The sequence below is a fragment of the Athene cunicularia genome, assembly GCF_003259725.1.
Source record: "Athene cunicularia isolate RWA chromosome 2 unlocalized genomic scaffold, athCun1 chr2_part1, whole genome shotgun sequence".
Classification (NCBI taxonomy): Eukaryota; Metazoa; Chordata; class Aves; order Strigiformes; family Strigidae; genus Athene; species Athene cunicularia.
Window position 1 is genome coordinate 25,201,329 of NW_020799095.1, and position 24,339 is coordinate 25,225,667.

Below are 24,339 nucleotides of genomic sequence, written 5' to 3' on the forward strand. Positions count from 1 at the left end.
GATCACCAATATGATATAGTGTCATCATATTCTTATCACGTGTACATCATTTAGTTTCCATAGGTTCATTACAGCCAGTGTTAGTTACTACAGAAATAATGTTCAATGAAAGCTGCTTTACATGTCCTTTCCCCCTCCCATCTCTTAGTCTGATGTCATTTTACTATGTATTTGTCCCTCTATACTACTAGAAGAATTAACAAACACATGAGAATCTTGCCATTTCATAGTAGGTAAATATCTGTAAAAAAGTAGCGCTTTGGATCTTACTGCTTTTTAGATCATTCAGCTGGCCTGGCAGCATGTGCAGAATTAAAACAGTCTTACTCATTAGCATCATATAGTGCAAAGGAAAACTTCACATACCTCTACACAGAACCTAAAATGTGTGCTCCAGTTTAACTAAACAGTGAGATGCCATGCCTAGCAGATTAAGTTTACTTCTTACATTCCTAGCATCTGAAAATTATGAAATTCTGAATTGACAAAAATCAAAGTTTCTTTCTATGGGCAGTAATGCTTCCAAGCGAACTGACTGTCAGCACAATGGGAAAAAGGTACTGACTTTTCTTCCCTTCTAGTAAGCATGAATACTTAAATTTCTTCTTTTGGATGGCTGTGATTCAGACAGAAGGAAGGCTAAGAAAGTGTCTATGGGAAGAGATCCCTTTGGCAGAAGGAAGCCCAGATGTCTTTTCAGAAAACAGTCTCATCGCTGTGAATGATGCTGAAAAGAGGTAGTTCTCTAGGAGACTCAAAGGATGTAAATATCTAACTGGTAAAGACAGAACACAGTCTCAATGGAGGATACAGGGAGATCAATAATTTGCTTTAGTTTATGGAATTTGACACATTGATGGGAAGAAATGAGGCCTAACATACCGCCTTCTAAATTTGTGAGCTCATTACAGAATGCCAAACTTAATGCTGATGAAGAGCTGCAGCACAGCAGGTGGGCTAAACAAACCCAGCTTGGCTTACGAAACCTTCTTCCTACAGCACCAAACAGGAGCCTACCTTTGGAATGTAAGGAGGATTTTCTGCCTCTCTGTTGCTATAACAGACACTCTCCAGCTTGGAAAGGATGGTTAATCTGAAATTGCCCTGTCATCAGTAGAAGAGTTGCAGTTACCTAAGAAGGGAAGGACTTACCCCTAGAGTTGCACTTCTGGTTCCTCTCCATGCTCACTAGGCTTAGGCTAAGCAGAGAAAACCCAAAGCAAGATGAATTATCATGTCATAACAAAAGGGTGGTTGTGGGGAGGAGAGGAGAGCGGTTTCTCAAGCACAAGTTTCATGCTATTGTTCAGAACAACGCACTTGTCTTGCCCAGGAGGCTGCTTTAGTGTTTCTGTGAACATAACAGGTTCTCCAGCTAAAAATGCAATAAACTGTGTGTTATTTTGAGATACTGTAATTCCTGTGGTGAATATGCTCTCTGCTTTTTTCCTTTATTTGCTCTAAGGTCAAAACCTCTCATCTGTGACCACACAAGTGTACATTTGCCAGCTGCAGTACTGTAATATCAGGGTTTGGATCATACTTTACAGAAAACATCAGAAACTGAATCTGTAACCACCTCCTTGACTGACCTGCTAGACACGGCATTGTCTGGTTCCACTTCTGAGTTTGTCACCAGGGAGTTGTCTGTAGGGACCAGCTCCCAATCAGTCTTCTGTCGAGCTGCTCTGGATGCAATTATTCTTTGATTTACCTTTGAACATGTGGGCTTTGCTCCCCTTTTTCTATGTTTAAAATTAGACTTTTCCAGAGCCTGTATTTACAACTTTTCCAGAGGAAATAAGAAGTGTCTTGTTATGTTTGATTTATTAGAAAGTTCCATAAGGAAGCTATCACACAATGCAGAGCACATCTCTTGCAGGGAAAATGTAGAGAACTGCAAATGAAACTCAAAATCTCCCATGAACTAAAGTAACTCCAAATAAACCCATTTAATAAAGAAGTGCAGGCCTAGTAATATGCCCACTAATGGCAGTGACAAAGCTCCCATTTACAGCACATCACTAGCCCAGGATCACACCTTGATCTTTCCTTATTAGTTCTGGAGTTGTCAATCTGTCTTAATTCTGACATTAATGACATCAGCTATGAAATATCTTTCAGTTCTGTCTAAACTATTTACATATATATGCACAACACAAAGCAAACAGTTCTATTCACGTTCTCATTATTATATACAGAATATACAGAAAGCGGAGCCAGGGCAATTTACTATTTTATTATCATTATTGATTATATTTTAATAGTTTTTAGATTTTTTTAAATTAACTATATACCTTCATTGGTGGTCAAATGTTTGAATGACAATATATAGAACCATCCAGTATTTTGTTGACAGTGACAAATACACACATATTCACATATATTCTGTGCAATAATCACTAGTGTATGATGTTAAACATACCTTACACAAGCAATTAACATTTTTTTTTGTCTTTGAAATCTTTTATTTTCTGAGGATTTTGTGCCATCTTCATGTTATTATTGGCCAAATAGTAATAGCTATAAATCTTACTAATTTGTAACAGTTTAGGTGTATTTTTTTCTTATCCTAGGGGCAAAAAAATTCACCTTTTCTATCTGGATACCACTAGGCTTCAATCCACATTTTATGGACGATCTCAAGCAAGGGAGAGGCTTGAGCCCCAGCCCTTGCTAAAGAGAGGGCAGTCAAGGGACACATTCCCAGTACACTTGTTCATTACTAGTACTCTTGCTAGGTGTAAATTTTACCCTTTATGGAACATGATTAAGGATGAAAGCCAAATGGACTGTCCACATTTTTCATCACAGGTGAATACAACTTCCTCCCTACTCTCCTTTGCCTCTCCTTTTCTTTTGAAAGGATGCTTTTTTTTTGAGTGTAATGAAGCTGTAACATTCTGACAAAATGTAATTAAATGATCTAACTTTAAGCAAAAAATGAATGCAAAAAATTATATGCAACATCAGCTAGCAAAGAAAGAATGAATATTGTGAGTTTGTTCAGTTTTCAACAGTGTTTTGCAGTTCTGCTTCTAGACCAGCTGAGCTGCAGAAACATTTCAGATTCAAAATGGACAACTTGAACGGAAACATCCTATTTACAGAATGATTAATTTGTTAACGATTAAATATAAAACAATAATGAAAATCAAATTCAGTCCTTCAGGTATGTGTTAACTAGAAAACTCAGCACACAAACCAGTTCTAAACAACTTGGTAAAATTAATTCTTCCTTCTAAGAGGTCTGAGTACTTCCCAGCTCACAGCCACACTATCCTCAGAGCAGTGTCATGGATGCCACCTAAATCACTGCAAGTCACCAACACAGCACACACAATAATACATCAGATGAAAGTGTGACATACTTGATTAGAAGGACTCTGGTTTTTAAATGACACTGAAACGATTTCCAAATTGAATTACCAAGTTCAAGCTCCCACGAAGTCTGAATGGTCACATGTATAGTAAACAATACAGACGAAGCTGAGTAATAACTCTTGTGCATAAAAAATAATTCACTATTATTTAGCATTTTTTTATTGGTGTGCAGCACAGATACTTTCCCTGAAACAGTAACTTCAAAACATTTACGAACATAGCTGTCAAAAATATTAAATACATACAATTTTAAAAATCTAAAACACGAAGAACAACCTAAGACATATTCACAATGTAATTTCTCCACCATTTACAGTATTTATCTCAAATACTGTAAGAGGATGCAAGTCTGAAAATATATGTATTTTAAGCTATCACAGAGCATAGAAAATATATGAAAATATCCACTAACATTTGGCACAATATAAATATTCTACCCCAAGAGAGAAAACAAGTGTAGTCTTTTGTGTCACACAGATCATTATTCATCACAAATCGTGATGTTACATCAGAGAGCTGTTGTTCATGCAACAGCAGCTCTGGTTTTAGTTGGGGAAAACATGCCCAAAGCTTGTGAGTGAGGGACACAGTGGTCTGTGAGAATGCATGTTTAGGTACTTAGCCATTTAATTTAGCTGGATAAGAAACAATGTAATGTTTTCCTGTTGTTAAACATTGCCATCTGTATCTCTGGCACACAAATTAAAAAAAGAAGGGTGTGACCATTAAAAGTACATGTCCTGATATTTCCTTCTTCAGGGGGCAAAGAGGTTAAAATGGAAAAGCTGATCTGTGTATAAATCAGGAACACATGTGGTAATGAGAACAAACAGCAGCCAACAGGCAGGCGGGGAGGACTTCTCCAGGCACAAAAAGACATGGTCAAAAATACCATCTACTGGAAAGGGAGAGGAGCAACTGATTGTCACTTTGAAATCGGTAAGTTTAACCAATTTTATTAAGTCTTCATAATTATTTAAGTATCCTAATTAACTCTGAGTTTTAGAACTTGGTTTAACTGAAAAGCTGTCTGTCCAGTAGTGCAAAGCTGCTTTGCTTTAGTGCTAATACTGGTTTTTATCTGTAGAAAATCAGAGGTGATCTAACATGTGTAACAGTATCTATGTGTTTAGTATCTGAGTGAAATAACAGTGCAGACGTGCGTAGACTTCACCTTAAAGTTATGAAATGTTTGTGTCTGCAGCCTACCTAAGGGAAGTAGATTACCAACAGCCAGTCTCATACTCTAGCTGAAACAGTTTTGCTTGATTTCTTTGGAGATAAACAGATTATTTAACATAGCAAGTTACAGTTCACTTAAAGCTAACAAATAGAACACAGTTGTGAATAATAATTCTTTTGATGCAATGCATCTGATATACCAGTGGCAGGCCCCCAAAATATTAAGTCAATTAAAATAAGTCTTTATCTTCACCTTAAGACTTGTTCCTTGATGCAGACAGAAAACATAAAGAAAACATTATGGATCACAAAGCACTGAATTTTCAAGTGTAAAGTCATACCAAAACCTTGATAAATTATCATTGATGTCGTAGGTGAGCAATCGGTCAGGAACATCATTATGGGTGCCTTGTACTGCCAACACATGTGGTGCTAGGGCAAAGGGTACGTCACTCAGAAGATCTGACATGAAAGGGCTGCTTTCCAAATTTTGACTCCTTTCATTTCCCACCTCTCCACTTGATACAGTCAACTGCGATCGGTTCCCTGTATTTATCTAAAGAGAAGAACAGAAATTTAGATACTACAAATCAGACAGCTAAGGCTTTGTACTTAGAACCATCATGACCCACTAATAAATGAAAACAAAAAACAATAAATAAAATCAGTTTCAGAGTTTGGATCAGGTAGATCTAAAACAGCAATTCTTAATACATGTTGACATAATTCTTTAGATCAGGCTGACTTGAAATAAGGGTAAAACAACAACAGATTTTTTTTTTTTAATGATTAGTGGGATTTCTCCACCTACTGTTACTCTGCATTTATGAAACCTGTAAGGCTGGTGGGACTTTCTGTCATTATGTCCAGTCATGTTGAGAGGAAATTACTTCATATAACTCCTTGCATAAACTGATGAAGCTCCATCTTTTGTTCTCCCTGTGCCTTTTCAGAAGTTGTCCAACAAAGGCATGATTTTGATAATTAAAAACCACTCCTATTCCAGTTATTTCAAAGTATTAATGATATTGCTTTCCAATTTGAAACAGAATTGCATGACTGGCTGGTGAGGTCTATTATATATGGCAACATATGCATTGCCAAATATGTGCTTTATAGAAAACCACTGTTAACAAAACTTTAAAAACTATGAAGAACACCAATGAAAAAACCAGCAATGAAATACCACACACACACACACACACACACCCACCATACAGAACAAGTCAATAGAATTTACAGACAATGCCAGCAGATTGGATGCTAGACCCAATAGACTTGCAAGCTTTAATATTGGCCTACCAATATCACCTTATTGTCTATCCTAAAATATCTACTGTTTTGAAAACAAAGAAAATACTATTTACTCTGCCTCTAGAAATCAAATCTAACTTGTTTTACTGTTTATAGCAATAAAATGTTATGCAAACTGACAGCTCTCGTATCATCTCTAGGAGTAAGATCTTTGTTATATGGATTTTTATTTTTTATAAGCACACATACAGAAATATTCAGTAATTTGTTCTAAAGTGCTTAACAAGTCATGTCAGAGCCAAGAACATTAGACATGAATTTCTGATTACAGTCCCGACTTCTTCATTCCAACCTTCCATACTCAGCACACAGAAAAGTCCAAAGTTTATACTCTGATTAGGGAGGGGAGAGCACTGAAAACTCTAAACCCTAATTTGGTGTTCAGCAGATCATAAGAGTTAAATGGATCTAGTTGTATGGAGGTTGCTTTCATCCTAAATGATTCCATGATTTTTAGGGGAGCTCTGCTGCTCAAGATCTGACCTGTGCTGGAGCTGAATGTTACAGAGAGATTCTTAGGTTGTGGATGTTTGACAGAAGGACAGTTTGGGCAGTGGGATGGTGGTGGGGTTGTTTGTTTTCCAGCCTGGGAGTATGTAACACAGCTAAGCATTTAGCCAGGTGAAAGGCACTCCATCTCCTTCTCAAAGGAAGGACTTGAACACAACCCAAGCACTAGTCATTCCTTACACAACCCAACATTTCATCTAGTAGGACAGATAAACACTAAAACCTTCTATTAAACTGTCAACAATGAAATAGATAATCTTGCCAATCTAAGTCAGTTCAGAGCCAGTACTTGTCTTAGGTGAGGAGGAAGCTCGCTCCTCCATCAGCTACTGGGACAGAAGGTGTTCGTGGTGCTGCACGTTCTGAAATGGACCTTTATTTGGAAGCTTTTGTTTACACTCACAATTACTAGAAACCTAAAGGTTAAGATAAACTTCCCAACTTTAAACTTTTAAACAACTCTTAAACTTCCCCCTCTGTATACTGTCAGCAAGGTTCTTAAAAGGCTATAGATTCTGATACTATTTGGATAGTCAAAATAGCGTCATAAATAAAGCCCAAAATGGCTGGGCCAACATAATAGATATGTCAAGAACAAAGGAAAGTGTCAGGTCAGTATAACAAATGCCATAATCTCACCCTGGATCCAATGGTCTTTGGGTCCCAGTCTACCTAACCCCCTCAATGAGAAGGTCTTGGGTCCAATATGAAAAGATCAGTTTACAATATAAATAAGGAAAAGACTCACACATAAACCGCTACTGTCTCCCCTGAAAATAGCTATTTTTCACTATCTTAAAACATCCACATTCACTTTTTAATTTACAGAAAGTCACATTTTATGTTACTATTATTGGACTGACATCCCAACAAATTATGCAATGGGAAAAATAGAAAATCTGGGGAGGACAGTTCTTTAATGCAGCATGCAAAACCCAAACATGGTAGACAAATGCTGGCCAAAGTTAACCTGGAAAGTTAACTGAAGATAGGCTGCTGGAAAACTCTGTCATGTTTGCAGTTTAACTCCTTGAATATTGTGGAGCCCATCCCTTTACCTAGTATGCAGTGTGTCATATGCACTATGGCATGTATTACATTATCTATTAGGTAACTACATACAAAGAAAAAACTTCCTTTCCTGAACAATTCAGGTTGCAATAAGTCATTTTTCAATTTCAGAGCAGTCATTACAGGGAATCATATTGCCCTTTGCTATGCAGAATTTTCTGAGCACTCTTGAAGAGATTATTGGCCTCATGTGAAAGATCAGATCAACCATAAAGACATCCTTTAAATGGGCTAAGACATATTTCACTCATATGCTGGAGAATCCACATCAGTGAAAAGACCTAGATGAGGCCAACCTGACCACCAGGTTTTTATAGGCACTGTGGTAATGTAATGAAGAACTGGACACTCTAGTAGAGAACAATCACCCATCAGTGCTGAGATCACCCAAGTTGGTTACAATGCAAACACCAGCACACAGCTATGTGATGCAATTGAAGTCAAGGTTATGAAATGGCTTATGTCTTCACGCATCCACTCTTCAAGCATATATAGAACTGCAAGTCCTAGAGAATTTGATATCCCAGATTAGTGACACTGGTTTCTACTTAAATGCCTAACTTATTTATCCATAATACAATCAGAGCATATTCTCTGGACATTAGCTAAACAAAGCACTGCCAAATGCTATGACACAATCCTGCTATGAGAATATTAATTGAATGCACTTAAAAGATCACCAAACAATTTACATTTCACCAAACACCAGGGAGTCAAAAAAATCAGTTAAGATCACAGAAGGCATGGTAATCAGATTTAATTCAAATATTCAAGGTATTTTCTTCATTCTTGGTTTGCAATCCAAATGAACAGGGTTAAAAGAAACAGTATGTAAACATATATGGTAGCTGGCCACCAGACACTAATTGTGCTCTGACATGTTATTTCAAAACTGACAAAGTATAAAATTATCCTCTGAATTCTTCCTTTTTGCTCCTTTTCTTTAAAAAAAAAAAAAAAAAAAAAAAAAAAAAAAGTCTGCCAAGACTCTCGTAAGGAAGAAAAAATGCATAGTTTACAATGTACTTAGAAGCTGGATTTACAGTACTCTGAGGAGAATCAAAGATCAGTGCGAGCATTATTATCATCCAAACTATTGAACAAGGTTTTCTAATAAAAAGTTGTTCATTTAAAGAAATTTGTACTTTCTGTTAAAAAAAAAAGGTGGGTTTTTTCCTAGAAGCAGACCCATTTTTCTTAAAGAGACAGCCCTGAGAAGCAAACAGTACATTCAGTCTTCCAGAACATTAGTAAATATCCAGCAATATCATAATTATGACAGAGATCTACACCACTACTGGTGATACAGAAATACTGTATTTCAGACTGTATCATAACGTATCTCAGAATTTATTTAGCATTATGCAGTTATTTCTAACATATCCAGAAACAGAAATTGTCTTAAGGGGATTTTCTTCCAATTGTGTTTCAGTTGATGCTTTTTAGGGTATTCACTGGGTCTTTTTAGAAAATTTGTAGGAATTCTACCACTCTATTGATGACGATTCACTTTTTAAATAAGGATAGTAATGGCAAAGAGGAACAGAGGGGGAAAGGAAAATTATTCACAAGGCACTCTGAATGTTTAGCACTTCATATTCAAAAATTTAAGCTAGGACAAAAGGATCAGTAAAACCTTGCTGGAGTGGGGAAAAGTGTACATGACACGATAGTTTTTAAATGTCACAAAAAACCCAACCCAAAACATCAACAACAACACAACCCCACACCCAACACACCAATAAGTATGTAACCTATACCCTCAGAGAACTGTAAGAAGGGAAGAAACCCACCAAGACAAGCACAATACAGATGCCCCTGAGATGGTTCAGAAAAACTCACTGAATCAGAAGAGTTGCTCTTATTTTGAGGCTCACTCAAAAGTTTAGTCAATATCCCCTCCGAGGACTCAAGAAAAAAGTTATTTCTACCTGGGGGAACAAAAGTAGATAGAAGTAGCGCTGGAGACCTTGCAGTAGCTTGTTGCTGTATCCAAATGGCTTCTGGTCGCATTCTTTCTTTCTTAACAGAAATGCAGTGAATGGGATTGTAATACTAGCCTAAGACTGGTGTCAGTCATTGCAATAGGGCAGATTTCCATGCTGAAAGCTTTCGGCTAAGACCGAGTCCTTGGAGAAGCTTTTAAAAGCAAGAATGGCTGTCAGTGGAAATCAGTCTTCCCATTTGCTTTGGGCTCTTGTTTCCTAGCTTTTTATGACTCTCATTCTGTAATACAGCAGTGATTTGTCTTTCTTAAAGAGCTCCTGCCACCTGTACAATTTTGTGTGTTTAGTAGGCAGCATGGTTTTTTTTCCATTTATCAATATTGCTGTTCAGAACCAGATTTTAAAATAAGCATTTAGGAATATCTGTAGTGATTTGCGACATACATTTTAGATACTTTTCTTTTTCACTTTCCTCTTTAAAGCATGCTTTTCAGCTGTTTATCTTAGACTCGAACAGGATCAAGGTCAGGTTAATCTTGCTGAAATCTTAAAGAAAAAATTTCTAAAGAAACAGTAAAAAGGACCTCTAACGTACATTTTTTCATTATTATAGCAAGCTTCCCACAAAGTATCCTGGCCTGCAAAGAACAGTAGGGGAATCTTTGCTAAACCACACTTTCAGAATCAATAATGATGTACATTTGTACATCCTTACTGTCATTAAAGCAATTAGAAAAGTGTAAAGAACTAGCTTTTTCTCTAACATAGGAACAATTTGATATTTTAAATACAGAATGAACTTTCTGTAATTAGTACATGCTCCTTGCCCTCTCAAACACCTAAAACTGTTAATCTCTGCAGAGGGGAAGAATTGGGAAGTTGCCTTTTGAACTCTGGATACTCCAAATGTTCCACGGTTAATGTAGGTTGGTTTAATTATCCTAGTAAATATTAGAGATGCCTGTGAGTTTTATTTATGAAACATATATAGAATGTAATTCTATCCTGAAAAGCATTCTTAAGTACCACAAAAGACTGCATATCTAGTGCCTAAACCAACTATCTAATTTCTTTATCCTAGAAGAAAAAAGTTGGTTTTCTTTGTTAACAATTTTGCAAACTCAAACCAAGCAAGATTAAGGTTCTGGTTTTACTCAATCCCCTATAATAACAACTGTGACCAGGAAATATTTACAGGGGTTTCGTGATAAATTTTGCAAATATAATGAACTTAATATAACCAAAATTAGATAATTATATTTTTATAATCTCAAATATGGACATCTCTAAAGAGAAACTACAAAATTGTGAACAAACAGGGATAAGATGCAGCATGAAGAAAGACTGCAGAACTATGAGAAAGCAGAAATAAGGAAGCAGAAAAGATTCTAAATCTTTATGAAAAATGCTAAGTCTTAATTTCCCACCATAACTAAAATAATTATACTCTTTCTTTCCATCACAACCAGTTTTTGCACTTTTGAATCTAGTAAGTGAAGAGCTGTATTAGCATTTACGTCCCCTTGGTAGCAGGGTTCCTGTTCTTGATGCCTCTCTGTGCCTCTCTGGAGGCCCCTGAACTTAGGGCACAGTCTTAACCAACAAATTTTGGACAACATTCCCCTCTGCAACATGAATATTGTGATAAGAATTATATTAGAAGAAAGAGAGAGGTGTGGGTTCAGTAAAGAAGAGTTTATCTAGTTTCTCTGTTCCTTCGAAGTACTATGCAAGCTACTCATAGCAAAGATCTTATACATTATAATAAGCAACATGAACAATATTCAGCAAGCTGTGCTTCTGCCAGTGCCAGGAAATGTTACTAACTGGGCCAGATTTCTTCTTTTTTCCTGTAGCATCTATGCTAAAAGATTATAAAGTTCATGGAAATTACTGCAGCAAGTAAACTGCAAGCCAGAAGAACTGTAATTGAAAATGCAGGCAGTTTTAGACATCCAGCAGCGCATTCCACAGCCACAAATCAGAAATGAAGGACAAGTCAATATATTGCAAAATGAATAGAGAAGTCTGATAAATGCTGATAATGGATTTGTTCTGTTGCTTCAGTGTCATCCAAAAGCGCAAAGTACTGACATTTATTTTGCTGCTATCTTCATTCCTAATGTAATACAAAACTCAGATAACTTTCCAATACAGCCAGAGAATATACTAAGAAATTAATTTGCTACAAAACTTTAATTGCATATTGAAATAAACAGTATGTAAACGATCCATTTTAATTTAGCAGCTATATTTGGTCAATGTAGTTAGTGACAACAAGATTTGAGCTTCTTTCTCTCTGCTGCTCCAAACAAAAAAATATCCTGAAGACTTTTTGGGAAGCTGATGTCCTTTATAGGAGGAACTTCGACAAACTGGGTCTCTGCCTCCATGTCTTTACCTCTTGTTCCCAACCCCTGCTATTGTAGAAGCTTCAACATGATAACCTGCTATGGCAGGAAAAAGATGAGAGTTTCTCTGAGATACTAGATGTCCATGGAGCAGCACCTCTAAAAAAGAGAGATAATACTGCATTCTCTCACTATTCTAAATGTATGAAAATCCAAGGTCTGGAATGGGAAAGGAAGCTGCCTACTTAAAAAACGTACTTAAACAAAAGACTAGTAAGAAAATATTTAGCAAACATGGTTTCACAAAAAATAGTCAATAAATTTATCAGCAAATTGGAACAATTGGGAAAAACTGCATGAATCAGAAGTTATTGTTTCAAGAAGAAAAGGAAATCTTTCCTTGAGTAATTGAGGTAGTCAGCAACATCCGTGAAATGTCTCCTTAGAACGTTAATATCAGTGAGAGGAAAAAGACAGAGGGATAACAGTTTCCATCTACAATAAGAGGAAATTATCTTGGATTTAGTTTTCAGAAAAAAGCTAATTAAGTAGAGTGAACAGAAAATAATTATTAGTCTGAACCCACGTGAAGCTTCCTCCAGTGATAACTGCAAACAACATCCTCAGCCGTGTTTTCAGAAGGTCTGTTAGGTAACTAAACCCCTGGATCTTCCTAGTGGTCTCTCTCTCAGTCCTAAAGAACATAAACGGATTCTCAGGCAGATGTGTGAATAAAAAACAACTCCTTTGTTCTGAGGTTTTTATTGTGCTGCTTAAAATCCAAGCATGTGGCAAGACTAGCAATATATCCTATTTACAAATTAAAAATATTCTAATGCTGAAAAAGTGAATTAGGCAAGTATCTCCTAACACAATTTTCCACCCGCTCTCTCCAAAGATCCAAGCCAGTAAGAGAACAGAAAAATGGATACTTGACTTTAAGTGCCTCCATACACAGTCTGTAGCTGGAGCACTTGTCAACAGCACCTTCAGCAAACAGGTTACCAGGAGCCAGAGTTTGTAAAACTTCAACCTACAAGCAGTAACAAGTCTGAGTTTTCCTCAAGATCTACTGCTTAGGCTTTTGAAATGCAGGAATAAAAGCAGGATGACTCTTAAAGCAGTAAAGAACAAAATAATTAATAATTAAATAAATAAATCTATTAAAGGGAACAAATGTCTGTCATCTCTTTCAATTAAGGTGGCCTCTTTCAGACTCTTGGCTCTATGGAGGAAGATAGTTGGACCATAATGAAAAGGAAGAAGGGTACTATTTTGGCTTTTAAAATAGATTTGGTTTTATAAAGCAGGACTACTGATTGCATTACAACACTAGAAAAATATTATTAATATTTATAATACTGTTGAAACAAAGAAAAGAAATTTGCAAACAAATAATTTCCATTTTATCTTGCATTTTTAAGAAATGCTTTAGAACAAAACTTGACGATGTGCTACACAAGGCATAGTCTTTCAAATTACAGCAGTAGCACATTGTGGTAACAGGATCAAACCACATTGATGGAAAGTACAAAAAAAACATATTCCTGTCTTATCAATACTAGCATTTTGGACTGAAATGAGGCAGTTTTCATGTCATATCTCTTCTTCATTAAAATGGACTGCCCACTGCTGTTTGTGGTGGGGTTTGTGCTTTTTTTTTTTTTTTTTCCCCAGAAAGTGGCAGTGAAACTAAACTAAAGACATTATTCCTTTCCTAACTTGGTGTTTAGAGTAGTTATTAGTAAGTTGCCCTATACTAGTCTTTCAGCCACCATTTTACAGTAATGCATCATGTTGTAAATATCACTATACCATCAGGCTGTATTAGCACACAGTCTCATCAAGTGATGTATGATCTATATTGCATTTTAGATCAATTTTAGTATTTGGAAAGCCCAGAAGGGTTGCTCCCAGAGGCAGGATGACTGACCAATCAATCTGTTGACACCAGCATTACAGGCTTTTAGTCCAACCGCATGTGTTTGGGCCAGGGATACAGGATAATCAGTAGTTTTATCTGGGGATTAAGCTAGTCAAAAGATCCCAAAATTAGAGAAAGGCTAAAAAATGTGATGGGAACATCTGGGCACCCAATCTGAGCAACTCCTGCTACAAATAACCATCCAATGTAACTGAATAAGCAAACAATTAAGTCAAGCATATAGTGAGTCTCTGCCCAAACTAAATAGGGAGGTATGTAAATTGTGCTTCTGGACAGGCATGCCTTGGCCACTATTTGGAGTTTATGTTCCTTTACTAAAGCCTAGCTCTCAAAACGAAAAAGCTGTTAATCAGGTCACTTTAACTATTTTATGAACTTCTTACATGTGGGTACGTACATTGCTATTTATAGGCACTAAATGATGAAAATACATCATGCTTGTGTGTTTTTCTTTTGCTACAGGAGGTGATTTTTGTCTTCTGTTGCTCAAACCTCACCAGTCACACAAACTGACCACAGCACCGACTCCAGACTCCACAGGCAGGGCTGTGAGAGGGACAGGTGCTCCAATCCATCTGTTTTGTTTACATATATTTTCTGGCCAGACAGAACATTCAAGTCCCATCTTAAAAGACTATAAGGCTTCCTCAGTTCTGAACGGTATTTCACACTTGCAAAATGCTATAGAAAAGTGCCTTGTAAGAGAGAGTTGCATAACTTTTTTGAAAATTAACTGTTTTCTAGGTTCAGAGAGGAAGCTGGTGATAACCATGTTAATTCACAAGTCTCAATTCCCACTCCAGTTCCATAGATCTAAAAATATAATACTTCCCTTTAAAAAAAGGACAATGGATGTAGCATTCTTGATGTTACTGTGACTACTAAGTATCTGAAATAACCCCAGCTGTGTATCATGTTACATAGATAACAAGTTTAACTTGTTAGAATTTTAGAATTGTTAGAATTTTAGGAGAAAAACCCTACAAGGTGATAGTCTTACAAGAAACCCCAGGTCTTACTGGTTCACCCGGGTCAATAGATTGCACAAATCAGACTTTATAAAATGTTGTTTGTGAGGCGATTGCAACTAATCTTGTGTGACACGCAGAAGCAGACTTTCTTATGGATGATCATGTTGCTTAAATTTTACACATGTATGTATGCATACCTAATATATTTATATATAATATGTACATACACCCTCTTCTCCCCCCTAAATTGCCCCCACTGTTGAATGCAGACAGAAGTTCACGGGTCCATATGTTCTGGAGATCTTCCTAGTATGAAAAGACCTCTTAAATATTTTTGTCAATTCTCAAACAGATAATGATATGAACATTACAATATAATGAAGCTCCATAAAGTAAATACGCTATTGTATAGTAATAGTTGTAATACATAATAGTTGATTTTTTAAGCTGACTGGGCTATTTACCTTAATTCTCAGTAAGATCACAACCATATACTGTGGCTTTCTCATCATAGGGCAGCTCTAATTTGTACACACTTTTGATCTGTGGCTGCACACGGATCCCTCAGAGAACTGCCAGCTATTTACTGTACAGGCAAAGGATGGTGAGAGCTAAGAAAGATTATGTCTATTGCAGCCACCAACACTGAAAACTAGTCATCCTTCTTTAAAGGTAATGTTAAAACTTCACTTCCTATAGCTTTATGATCATACACAATAGTTGAGCAAAACTAAGATCTTTCTTCTGAAAGGACCAGCACTCAGAGAAAAGTAAAAGCTTGATTACTTTACTGTAGTCTTATTCTGGTCCCTTCTGAGAGTGGATAATTTCATTAAATGATTATTGCTTACATACCCAATTAAGAAGAGAGAAAATATGGAACTACATGCTTTAAGGGCTTTATATGTGAAAAAGAAGATCTTGGAGTTAATATGACACATGACAAGCAATTAATCTAACCAGGCCATGACTAGGATGCTAGCTTATGAAGTCTTAAAAAAAAAAAAAAAAAGCCAGGCAATCTAACCCGCAATATTTTCTATAAACACTGTATTTTGTCAAAATGGAGCAAACTAATCATAAACACTGGCCAATAATTTTGAAATATAAACCACCTTCTCTAAAGCAAATTTAGGGAATTTAATATGATGCAGTAAATCTAGTCCAGAACACCCTTCTTGAGATTTTAAACATGGGACCCTCTGAACCATAAACTAAGAGTTGCGTGACTGAACAGAGACATGATCAGTAATAGCTCCTTTTCCAGTAACTTGTAAAAATAATCCAGACAGACAAACCTTAGTGAAAACTGTGCAATAACAGTTCTAGAAGAACCAATTAATTTTAATTCTTTTTACTTTAAAAAAGGAAAACAAGATAATAAGGCAAAGGCAGGGACTGGGAGAATGAAAAACCGCCCACTTTAGACGAAGATCAAGTTCAAGACGGTTGAAGGAACCTGAAGGTGCACAAGTCCATGGGACCCCATGAGATGCATCCACAGGTCCTGAAGGGACTGGCAGATGAGGTGGCTAAGCCACTGTCCATCATATTTGAGAAGTCATGGCAGTCCAGTGAAGTTCCTGCTGACTGGAAAAGGGAAAACAACCCCCATTCTTAAAAAGGGAAAACAAGGAAGACCCATGGAACTACAGACCAGTCAGTCTCACCTCTGTGCCCAGCAAGATCACAGAGCGTATCTTCATAGAAACTGTGCTAGGGCGCATAGAAAATAAGGAGGTGATTGGTGACAGCCAACATGCTTCACTAAGGGCAAATTGTGCCTGACAGATTTGGTGGCCTTCTACAACAGGGTTACAGTGTTGGCAGATAAGGGAAGAGAAACTGACATCATCTACCTGGACTTGTGCAAAGCATTTAATACTGTCCCACACAACATCCTTGTCTCTAAATTGGAAAGACATGGATTTGATGGATGGAGCACTCGGTGGATGAGGAACTGGCTGGGTGGTTGCACTTAAAAGAGTTGTGGTCAATGGCTCCATGTCCAAGTGCAGAGCAGTAACAAGTGGCGTTCCTCAGGATCGTTGTCAGTGATGTGGACAGTGGGATTAAGTGCACCCTCAGTAAATTTGCCAACACCATCAACCTGTGTGGTGTGGTTGACACGCTGGAGGGAAGGGATGTGCCATCCAGAGAGACCTGGACAGGCTGGAGAGGTTGGCCCATACAAACCTCATGAAGTTCAACAAGGCCAAGTACAAGGTCCTGAACATGGGTCAGGGCAATCCCAAGCACAAATACACATGAGAGGATCGAGAGCAGCCCTGTGGAGAAGGACTTGGGGGTACTAGTGGATGGAAAACTATGAGCCAGCAACATGCACTTGCAGCCCAGAAAGCCAACTGTGTCCTGGGATGCATCAAGAGAAGCGTGATCAGCAGGTCAAGGGAGGAGATTCTCCCCCTCTACTCTGCTCTTGTGAGACCCCACTGGCAGCACTGTGTCCAGCTCTGGGGCCCCCAGCATAAGAAGAACATGGACCTGCTTGAGCAGGTCCAGAGGAGGCCACGAAGATGATCAGGGGGATGGAGCACCTCACCTGTGAGGCAGGCTGAGGAGTTGGGGTTGTTCATCCTTGGAGAAGAGAAGGCTCCAGGGAGACCTTATAGCGGCCTTCCAGTACTTCAAGGGGGCTACAGGAAAGATGGGGAGGGACTCTTTGCCAGGGAGTATAGTGATAAGATAAAGAGTAATGGTTTTAAACCGGAAGAAGGCAGATTTAATTTAGATATTAGAAAGAAATACCTTCCTGTGAGGGTGGTGAGCCACTGGCACAGGTTGCCCAGAGAAGCTGTGGCTGCCCCTCCCTGGCAGTGTTCAAGGCCAGGTTGGACGGGGCTTTGAGCAACCGGGTCTAGTGGGAGGTGTCCCTGCCCATGGCAGAGGGGTTGGAACTAGATGACCTTTAAGGTCCCTTTGGACTCAAACCATTCTAGGATTCTATGATTAGCAATATTCATGCTCCAGAATTATATCAGATGATCTTTTCAGCGTATCTAAAAAGTGTATCAACTTTAGCAATACTTGCTAATTTCTCTAGAAGAGTAAAAAGAATCTGCACTCACAACTGACATTATCTCTTTCCTGGTATTTTATATCTCATAGTATTTCTGTCTTTCCAATTGACTAATATGACCCATAACCAGATGCCTAGGAAACTGTTACTTACATCTATTCAGAATCCTTTCATAGCATCTTTACAAAGGATCAGTTTAATGAGGATATTATCTGCCAATCCAGATATAAATATGTTTTTTTCTAATTTTTTTAGATACTTGCCCTAAACAATGCACACCAGTATCTATATGTAGAAAACCACGGATAATTTTAAATTTACTTCAGGAAACACAGGCTTACTCTCTGCCACATTCTCAGTTTTTAGTAGCAAATTATGAAAAGACAGGGCAGAAGAACCATAACAGAACTATTGCAATTCATAAAGAAAACTATGTGCTACGATGATAAGTATCACAGCAAGGTATATAATTAAGAGGGGCTATGACAACAACATATAAATTAGGTAATTATGGATGAAGCAATCCCTTGGGAGACTCTCTCTTATTGTAGAAAACTTATAACAAGCTCCTTAGATAGAAGGCAATAGCTATTAAGTATTTGAGGGAGAAATAGGACTATAAAGAAAACCAAATAAAACCCAACACAGCAAGAGCAAAATCTTAATTTACAATCTAAAGATGGCTCTCATGTTTGAAAATTTATTTTAATACACTTACTGATAGTTTTCAGCCATTAAATCTGCTGACATCTGTTGGCTAAAGAGCGCATGTTGGATTACAAAAAGTGCAATATCAAATAAACACAAGCAGCTTCTTAAGGTGACAGTAGGGAGATACAAAACACTGCAGCTATTACTGGAAATGTAATTTGTTGTTGTTGTTGTTGTTTCTTGCATCAATTTAATAATCCCAGGTGTCCTGGACACCAGACATTCAATAATCTTCATAAATCCTAATTCACAGCTATACCATCTGTCAAAAATATTTTTTATGTCTCCTAATAGATAGGCTACATAATTGCTCTCACAGTAGGACAAAAATACATGGTTGTACTAATTTGCTTTACCAGTGGAATAGCTCATTATCAAAAATAACCCCATCATCTTACTACGGTTTCCAGCACTCTTCATGTATCAAAACTAACCTTTCAATTCTGTTCTTTTCTATAACCTTAAATTCCCAGTGAAAGCAGATAAAGATTGAATTATCTGGAAATTGTACTATAATAATGGAAAACTCATAAGCATGAAAAAATAAAACTGTAATATCTCTATTATGATGATGTTGCAGTTAAAATTAGAAGCTTTGTATTTCACGGTCACAAAGAGATTAATTTAAGTTCTCGGCCATGCACAGCGCTAAGCATTTTGGCCTCAATCCAGAAAAGCACTTAAACGTGTATATGACTTTTAGTTCGTGAGCCTGAAGCAACTTCAGCAGGATAGTACATGCTTGATGAGGCCCAGAGCACTCATTACCCGGCCGGACAACGCATCTCCCTAGGACTGACTTGGCATCAGGAGATGACCCTCCCAAACCTTCATCTGTACTTGTGGAGACAAAGTGGATACTCCACATGGGACTGTTTCAAAGCAGGAGCTTCTGTTCCCACTCCCTGCAGCAGAAGATGAAATGTCTGGACTAAAGTTGGCCTTTGAGAACAAGTTTCTTAGTATGTGCAGTTCCTCTGCAATATCAAAACCTCTTCAAACAGTGCCGACTGTGGGTATGGAAGTTGTTACAAAAGTTTCTGTTACATGTTGCTAGCTGCAGCCATGATCTGGGTGTAAGCTTTTATTTATGCATTAGTTTATATAATTTATGCATGATTATACAAAAATATGTACTTGAAAATTCAGTCCAGCAAACAAAACCAACAGTACCTAAGTAAATGGGAAATTCCAAAGATGACAACAGTTACCAAAATATACTCCAGAAGATACCTTCTTCAAAAAATCAGACTCAACCACATTTTCTTCTTAAATAAGGAATTGAACCATGAACAAATATTACTTCATTCTTCTTTAAAATACATTTCTAAAAGCACTTTCTATGTTCTACAAAGTCTACATCTAATAAGTTGTGAAATAGTTTATATTTTAAAATAAAAGCAAGTTTCCAGCAATTCAAAGATGAAGCTGAAGAACTAAATGCTCTTCTGTTCAACTCTCCATGATGAATATCTAATACTACTTTGCAGTCTAACAAATCTTTTAACATACTGTACTGTTTATGAACTATTCTTGTTTTAATGCTAACAATTATTATTTCAATTAATGTTTTGTGTCTCAATGACATATTATGTAATGCAATGATTTCCAGTTTTGTTAAACTGGTAGAGTTCTCCCACAAGTTTATAAAAATATCCTCATGGCTGCAAGTAGGAATATTGCTTTCCCAATGGCCAGAATTATCCATTTAATTTCCATGATTCTCAGTTACTCTGTTTAATTTGAGAAACTGATAATTACTTCAAGTAAACATGAAGTCCAAATACTGAAATCTAGAATTAGTAACTTAGATACTACTAAATGCTGTATCTTAATTTAAGTGGTATTGTCACAAGCCAGGTCATACAAGTGTTTTTGTGACATACAAGCCTCTTAATAGAAAGGTTAAAACAAATCTGTTTTGTTTTCACTGTAATATCTGTGTTATTTTGAAAACCTTGCTTCTTTCCTCTAACTCATAAACACTTACAATCTACACAGGTTCCTATTTTACTGAAATTCCACAAAGCTGAACAAACCACTGATGCTACAGTAACTGGCAGTTCACAATACCTAGCAAGAATATCACATTAAGGGAAATTATGTCTGTGCAGTAGGTAACCACAACATCAGTGCATTATGCTGCCTCAAAACTGCAGGACTTCAGTTGCAAAACATGCCAGCTCAGATGTGCATGGATCCAGAAGCCAGACTAAGGTTTTGTAATTAATTGTAACTAATTCATACTTCCACATTATCAGAAGGTAAACCACTCATTACCTATGATGAATTAAAGATTTCTGTATCAGACACAGTTTTTAATTTGAAATTAAAAAAGACTACAGATTACACACAAATGTTGACCAGTCTTAAAGATGCCACATTATCATACAACTCTGATATATGAAGGGACTTAGCAGTAATAAATATTAAAATGGCATTGAGGAGAGAGAGACAGAGACACAGTTAGTTCCAAGGCTAGATAGGAGAGAGAGAGAGAGAAAGTATAGGTTAAGAAAATAACCCAAAACACCACAAAAGCAGAAATAGTCCAAGCAAAAGGTCTCAAAGTAAACATCTAAAACTTCCATTGACATATGGCAATGGAAAACAGGCTCATACTCATTGCAGAAATGTTTTCAGAGAAGGCAGGGAAGAAAATACGTGTACATCTTATGCAGAAATATGCTGAAAAGCCCTTGTTGGTATACATGGATTAAATACTAAATAAACCAGATGAAGAAAAAGAAGTCCAGATTTATAGCCACACAGTACTGAAAGTGAAAGCAAACACACAATTAAGGCAGTCTATTGTACTCACATATTTACAACATTTTACTTACAATGGTAGCTGTGGAAATAAATGACTTACAGGAATGTTTGACATCTTCCATCACTACTCACCATGTTAATGCTTCTACGCAATAACATTCTAGCTAGCTTCATGCTTGCACATCTCAAGTATAAAAATAAGATACTCGGCAATACCTTACAGCCCAGGCCTTGATAATACTGTCATCTAATTACTAGCAGTGCTTCTATTATGATAGATGACAAGGAAGGCTGAGTAGGCACTCAGTCTGTGGAGGATGTGAATATGTTGAAACCTCCTGTAGGCCATTCCTGCTTCTTAAATGAGCTGCTATGGAAGTTTCATCATGTGTGTAAGGAAATATTTTCCTACCTGTGGAGGTTGGTTGTACATTGGTCTGGTCTCTGGAAAAGAAGTTTTATCCTTTGACTCTCTACTTTGATCATCAATTGTGTCACCTAGCAAAGTAAAAAAAAGAAAAAAACCCCAAATCAATCTATTAAATCACTGAAATCCTTGATATTTTATATATAATAAGTAGTAGTCTTGAGTCTTCCTAAAATCAAATTATACAATTCCCTGGGGAATGGAGAACGTTGTTGCCACATTTATATTTTACAATTTTGAACACAAGGAAAAACATTGAGAAGTAGTCTGCAAAACCCTGTGTCAATTAGTTTAAAGGAAAAGTCCAGTAGGGAAAAAAAAAAAAAAAAAAAAAAAAAAAAAGGAAAAAAAAAAAAAAAAAAAAGAAAAAAGAGAAAGAAAAAAAGCAGGGCCTCTATTTTTGCACACTTTAGGACCATTAAGTTCTAGTAGCGGCAAAGTGTCAAACGAAGGAGACAGCAGTATGGGTATCTGTTGCGAAGGTGATACCAGACGCACACATCCATCATGTCCCAGTGCCATGTCAGGCTAGGAGGACATGTGCACCATTACTCTATCCTCATTTTTAACCTCGTTTCCATACAGAGGATATCTGTGCATGAGTGCTGAAAAAGAGACACAGCATACTGAGAGAAATTGCCTGGTTTTGACCGTACCAGGACAATGACTACTTAGCAGGCTGGGCATTAACCTCTTCCCATTACAGTCGTGGCTACCTCTGTCCAGGATTTTACTGAGGACACATGATTTGGTTTATCCCAAAAGCTGCAGCTGAAAGCAATCTAAGACAGGCAGCAATAAACTAGAAACAAGAGTTTGGTTTTTTTTTTTTAAAGACTGAAGGTACATTATTAATTTTATTAAAAAGGCAGAGGCAATAAAACAAAAAAACCCAGCATTTGTTTCTCAGATATTGTAAAACAAATATCTACCTAGCCTATCTTCTCCAATCTTCTTTTTTCAGTGGGAGGCTGTACAAGGACTTGTAAAGCTTTTGTGGATTATCACCTTCTGCTGTTAGTGCTACTCAGTAAACAGTTTGTAAGAGAAGACAACTTAGAAAGGTGAAAGATTTAGCCATATAATTCTGGTTTTATTTTAATTTTAACTGGTACTGTTTTGTGTAATGCAGTATTTTGAAAGTCTGTATCCTTAAAGAGTCATGTAGCAACAATTCTAAATGAAAGGGTTCAAGTTACTGTAGTTCAACTCCTTTGCTAAACCTGTGGTTTTGGCTGTCCTGTTCCATTTTCTCCAGCGGTTTAGTTAGAGTCGCCATACCTGGCAGAAGCCATCAGGAATGGCAGCCAGCTTCTGCCCATGCCCAGTTAGCCTGGAAACCAATGACACACCCAGGTCCACACATGCTTGCTCCACATTGTCATCGACCCCCAAGGACTGACTGGTCACGTCCCCTGAGTACAATGCAATATTTGGTAAAGTATCTAATAAAAACAAACAGTAATATTTAGTCATCAGGTCTGCTTTTTAATCCCCAAGTATTATTCCTAACAGTGCATTCTGAGAATCATCAGTAAATTATCTTTGTTATAGGTCATTAATGCCTGTAATTCCATTAATGTCTACACTTTTCAAGATCTTTACTGGAGTTGAAAAATGTTTCTCAGTAAACTAGTAATTCTCTACACAAAATACTCCAAAGGACTTGTATTTGTACCAGCTCTTAAAAAAAAAAACAAAACAAAAGGACACACACACACACACACACACACCCCAAAGGAGATGGGAAGTCAGTTAATCTTCAATTTCACCCCACAGTACTGTAAAAAACAAAATTTGTAAGCACCTATAAGACAATGAGGTAAGTAACAGCCATGAAAATAAATTCTGTCAAACCATTAGTTTACATTTGCAATGAAATAGAGGCCTTTCAAGAAAAATTATTAGAGGTCTTGTAAACGTGCTCTGCAATGAAACATCTCAAAACCTTGGAGAGGCATGAAAATGGTTAACAGATATACGAAGAGGACACTAAGACATATGTTGGTATGTTTGCTGTGGATGAGAGTGCAAACAAGTTTAAAATGTACCAAATTTAGGCTAAATCAGTTTCTCCAGGAGTAACGCTACTAAAGCACTTGAAACAACCTAAGGAAATGGTCTCTCAAAACAGTGGTCTGTCTCCAAAAGATTTCAGAGGTAGGTTGAAAAAACATCTGTCACAAACAGTTTCAATCCTGCCAAGACAAGGAAGATGAATGACCTTTAGTATTCCCTTCGAGTCCAACGTTCCATGAAGGATGAGGAGGAAAGACTCTACAGGATGCTCCTCCCTAAAATCCAGATTTGTCAAGGGAACTTATGCTGGCTGCATGGAGACTTGTGAAAATGCAAGCAGACTGCACAAAGACTCATCAAGTGTGTAAGGGAAGAGCTGCATAGCCAGTCAGTAGCAAAGGGACAGCTAACTGAAGACAGTGAAATGACGCATATTGGGTAAAGTTGGATGTATGCATGAACATACTGACAGAGGGTTAAACTGGAGATTTAAAAAATACAGGAACCAATTTCTTACTCTTTGTCTTTACATACCATTCCTGAGAAAGCACTTGGAAGTTTTTATACGCAAAAAACACGACAAATTCATGTGTGTTAATGCTATCCAGAATATACTTTTTTTTCCTGTGATTAGTTTTTCTTAAAATGAAAACATATCTGTGTGAAAGCGAGACCACAAGGTCAAAAATGTAAAAA

The 24,339-nt window shown here is 37.1% G+C and overlaps 1 protein-coding gene across 1 annotated transcript in view; it reads right to left on the reverse strand.

Moving 5' to 3' along the window:
* Window positions 1-3,523: 3,523 nt before the first annotated feature.
* UMAD1 (UBAP1-MVB12-associated (UMA) domain containing 1) overlaps window positions 3,524-24,339 on the reverse strand; it is an 80,854-nt gene continuing 60,038 nt past the window's right edge. Inside the window, exons 3-4 of the mRNA XM_026843476.1 lie at window positions 21,610-21,695; window positions 3,524-5,122 (exon numbers count right to left, since the gene is read on the reverse strand). Coding sequence (XP_026699277.1) covers window positions 4,865-5,122; window positions 21,610-21,695 — 344 coding nt within the window. The 3' untranslated portion in view covers window positions 3,524-4,864. The remainder of the gene's footprint in view (window positions 5,123-21,609; window positions 21,696-24,339) is intronic.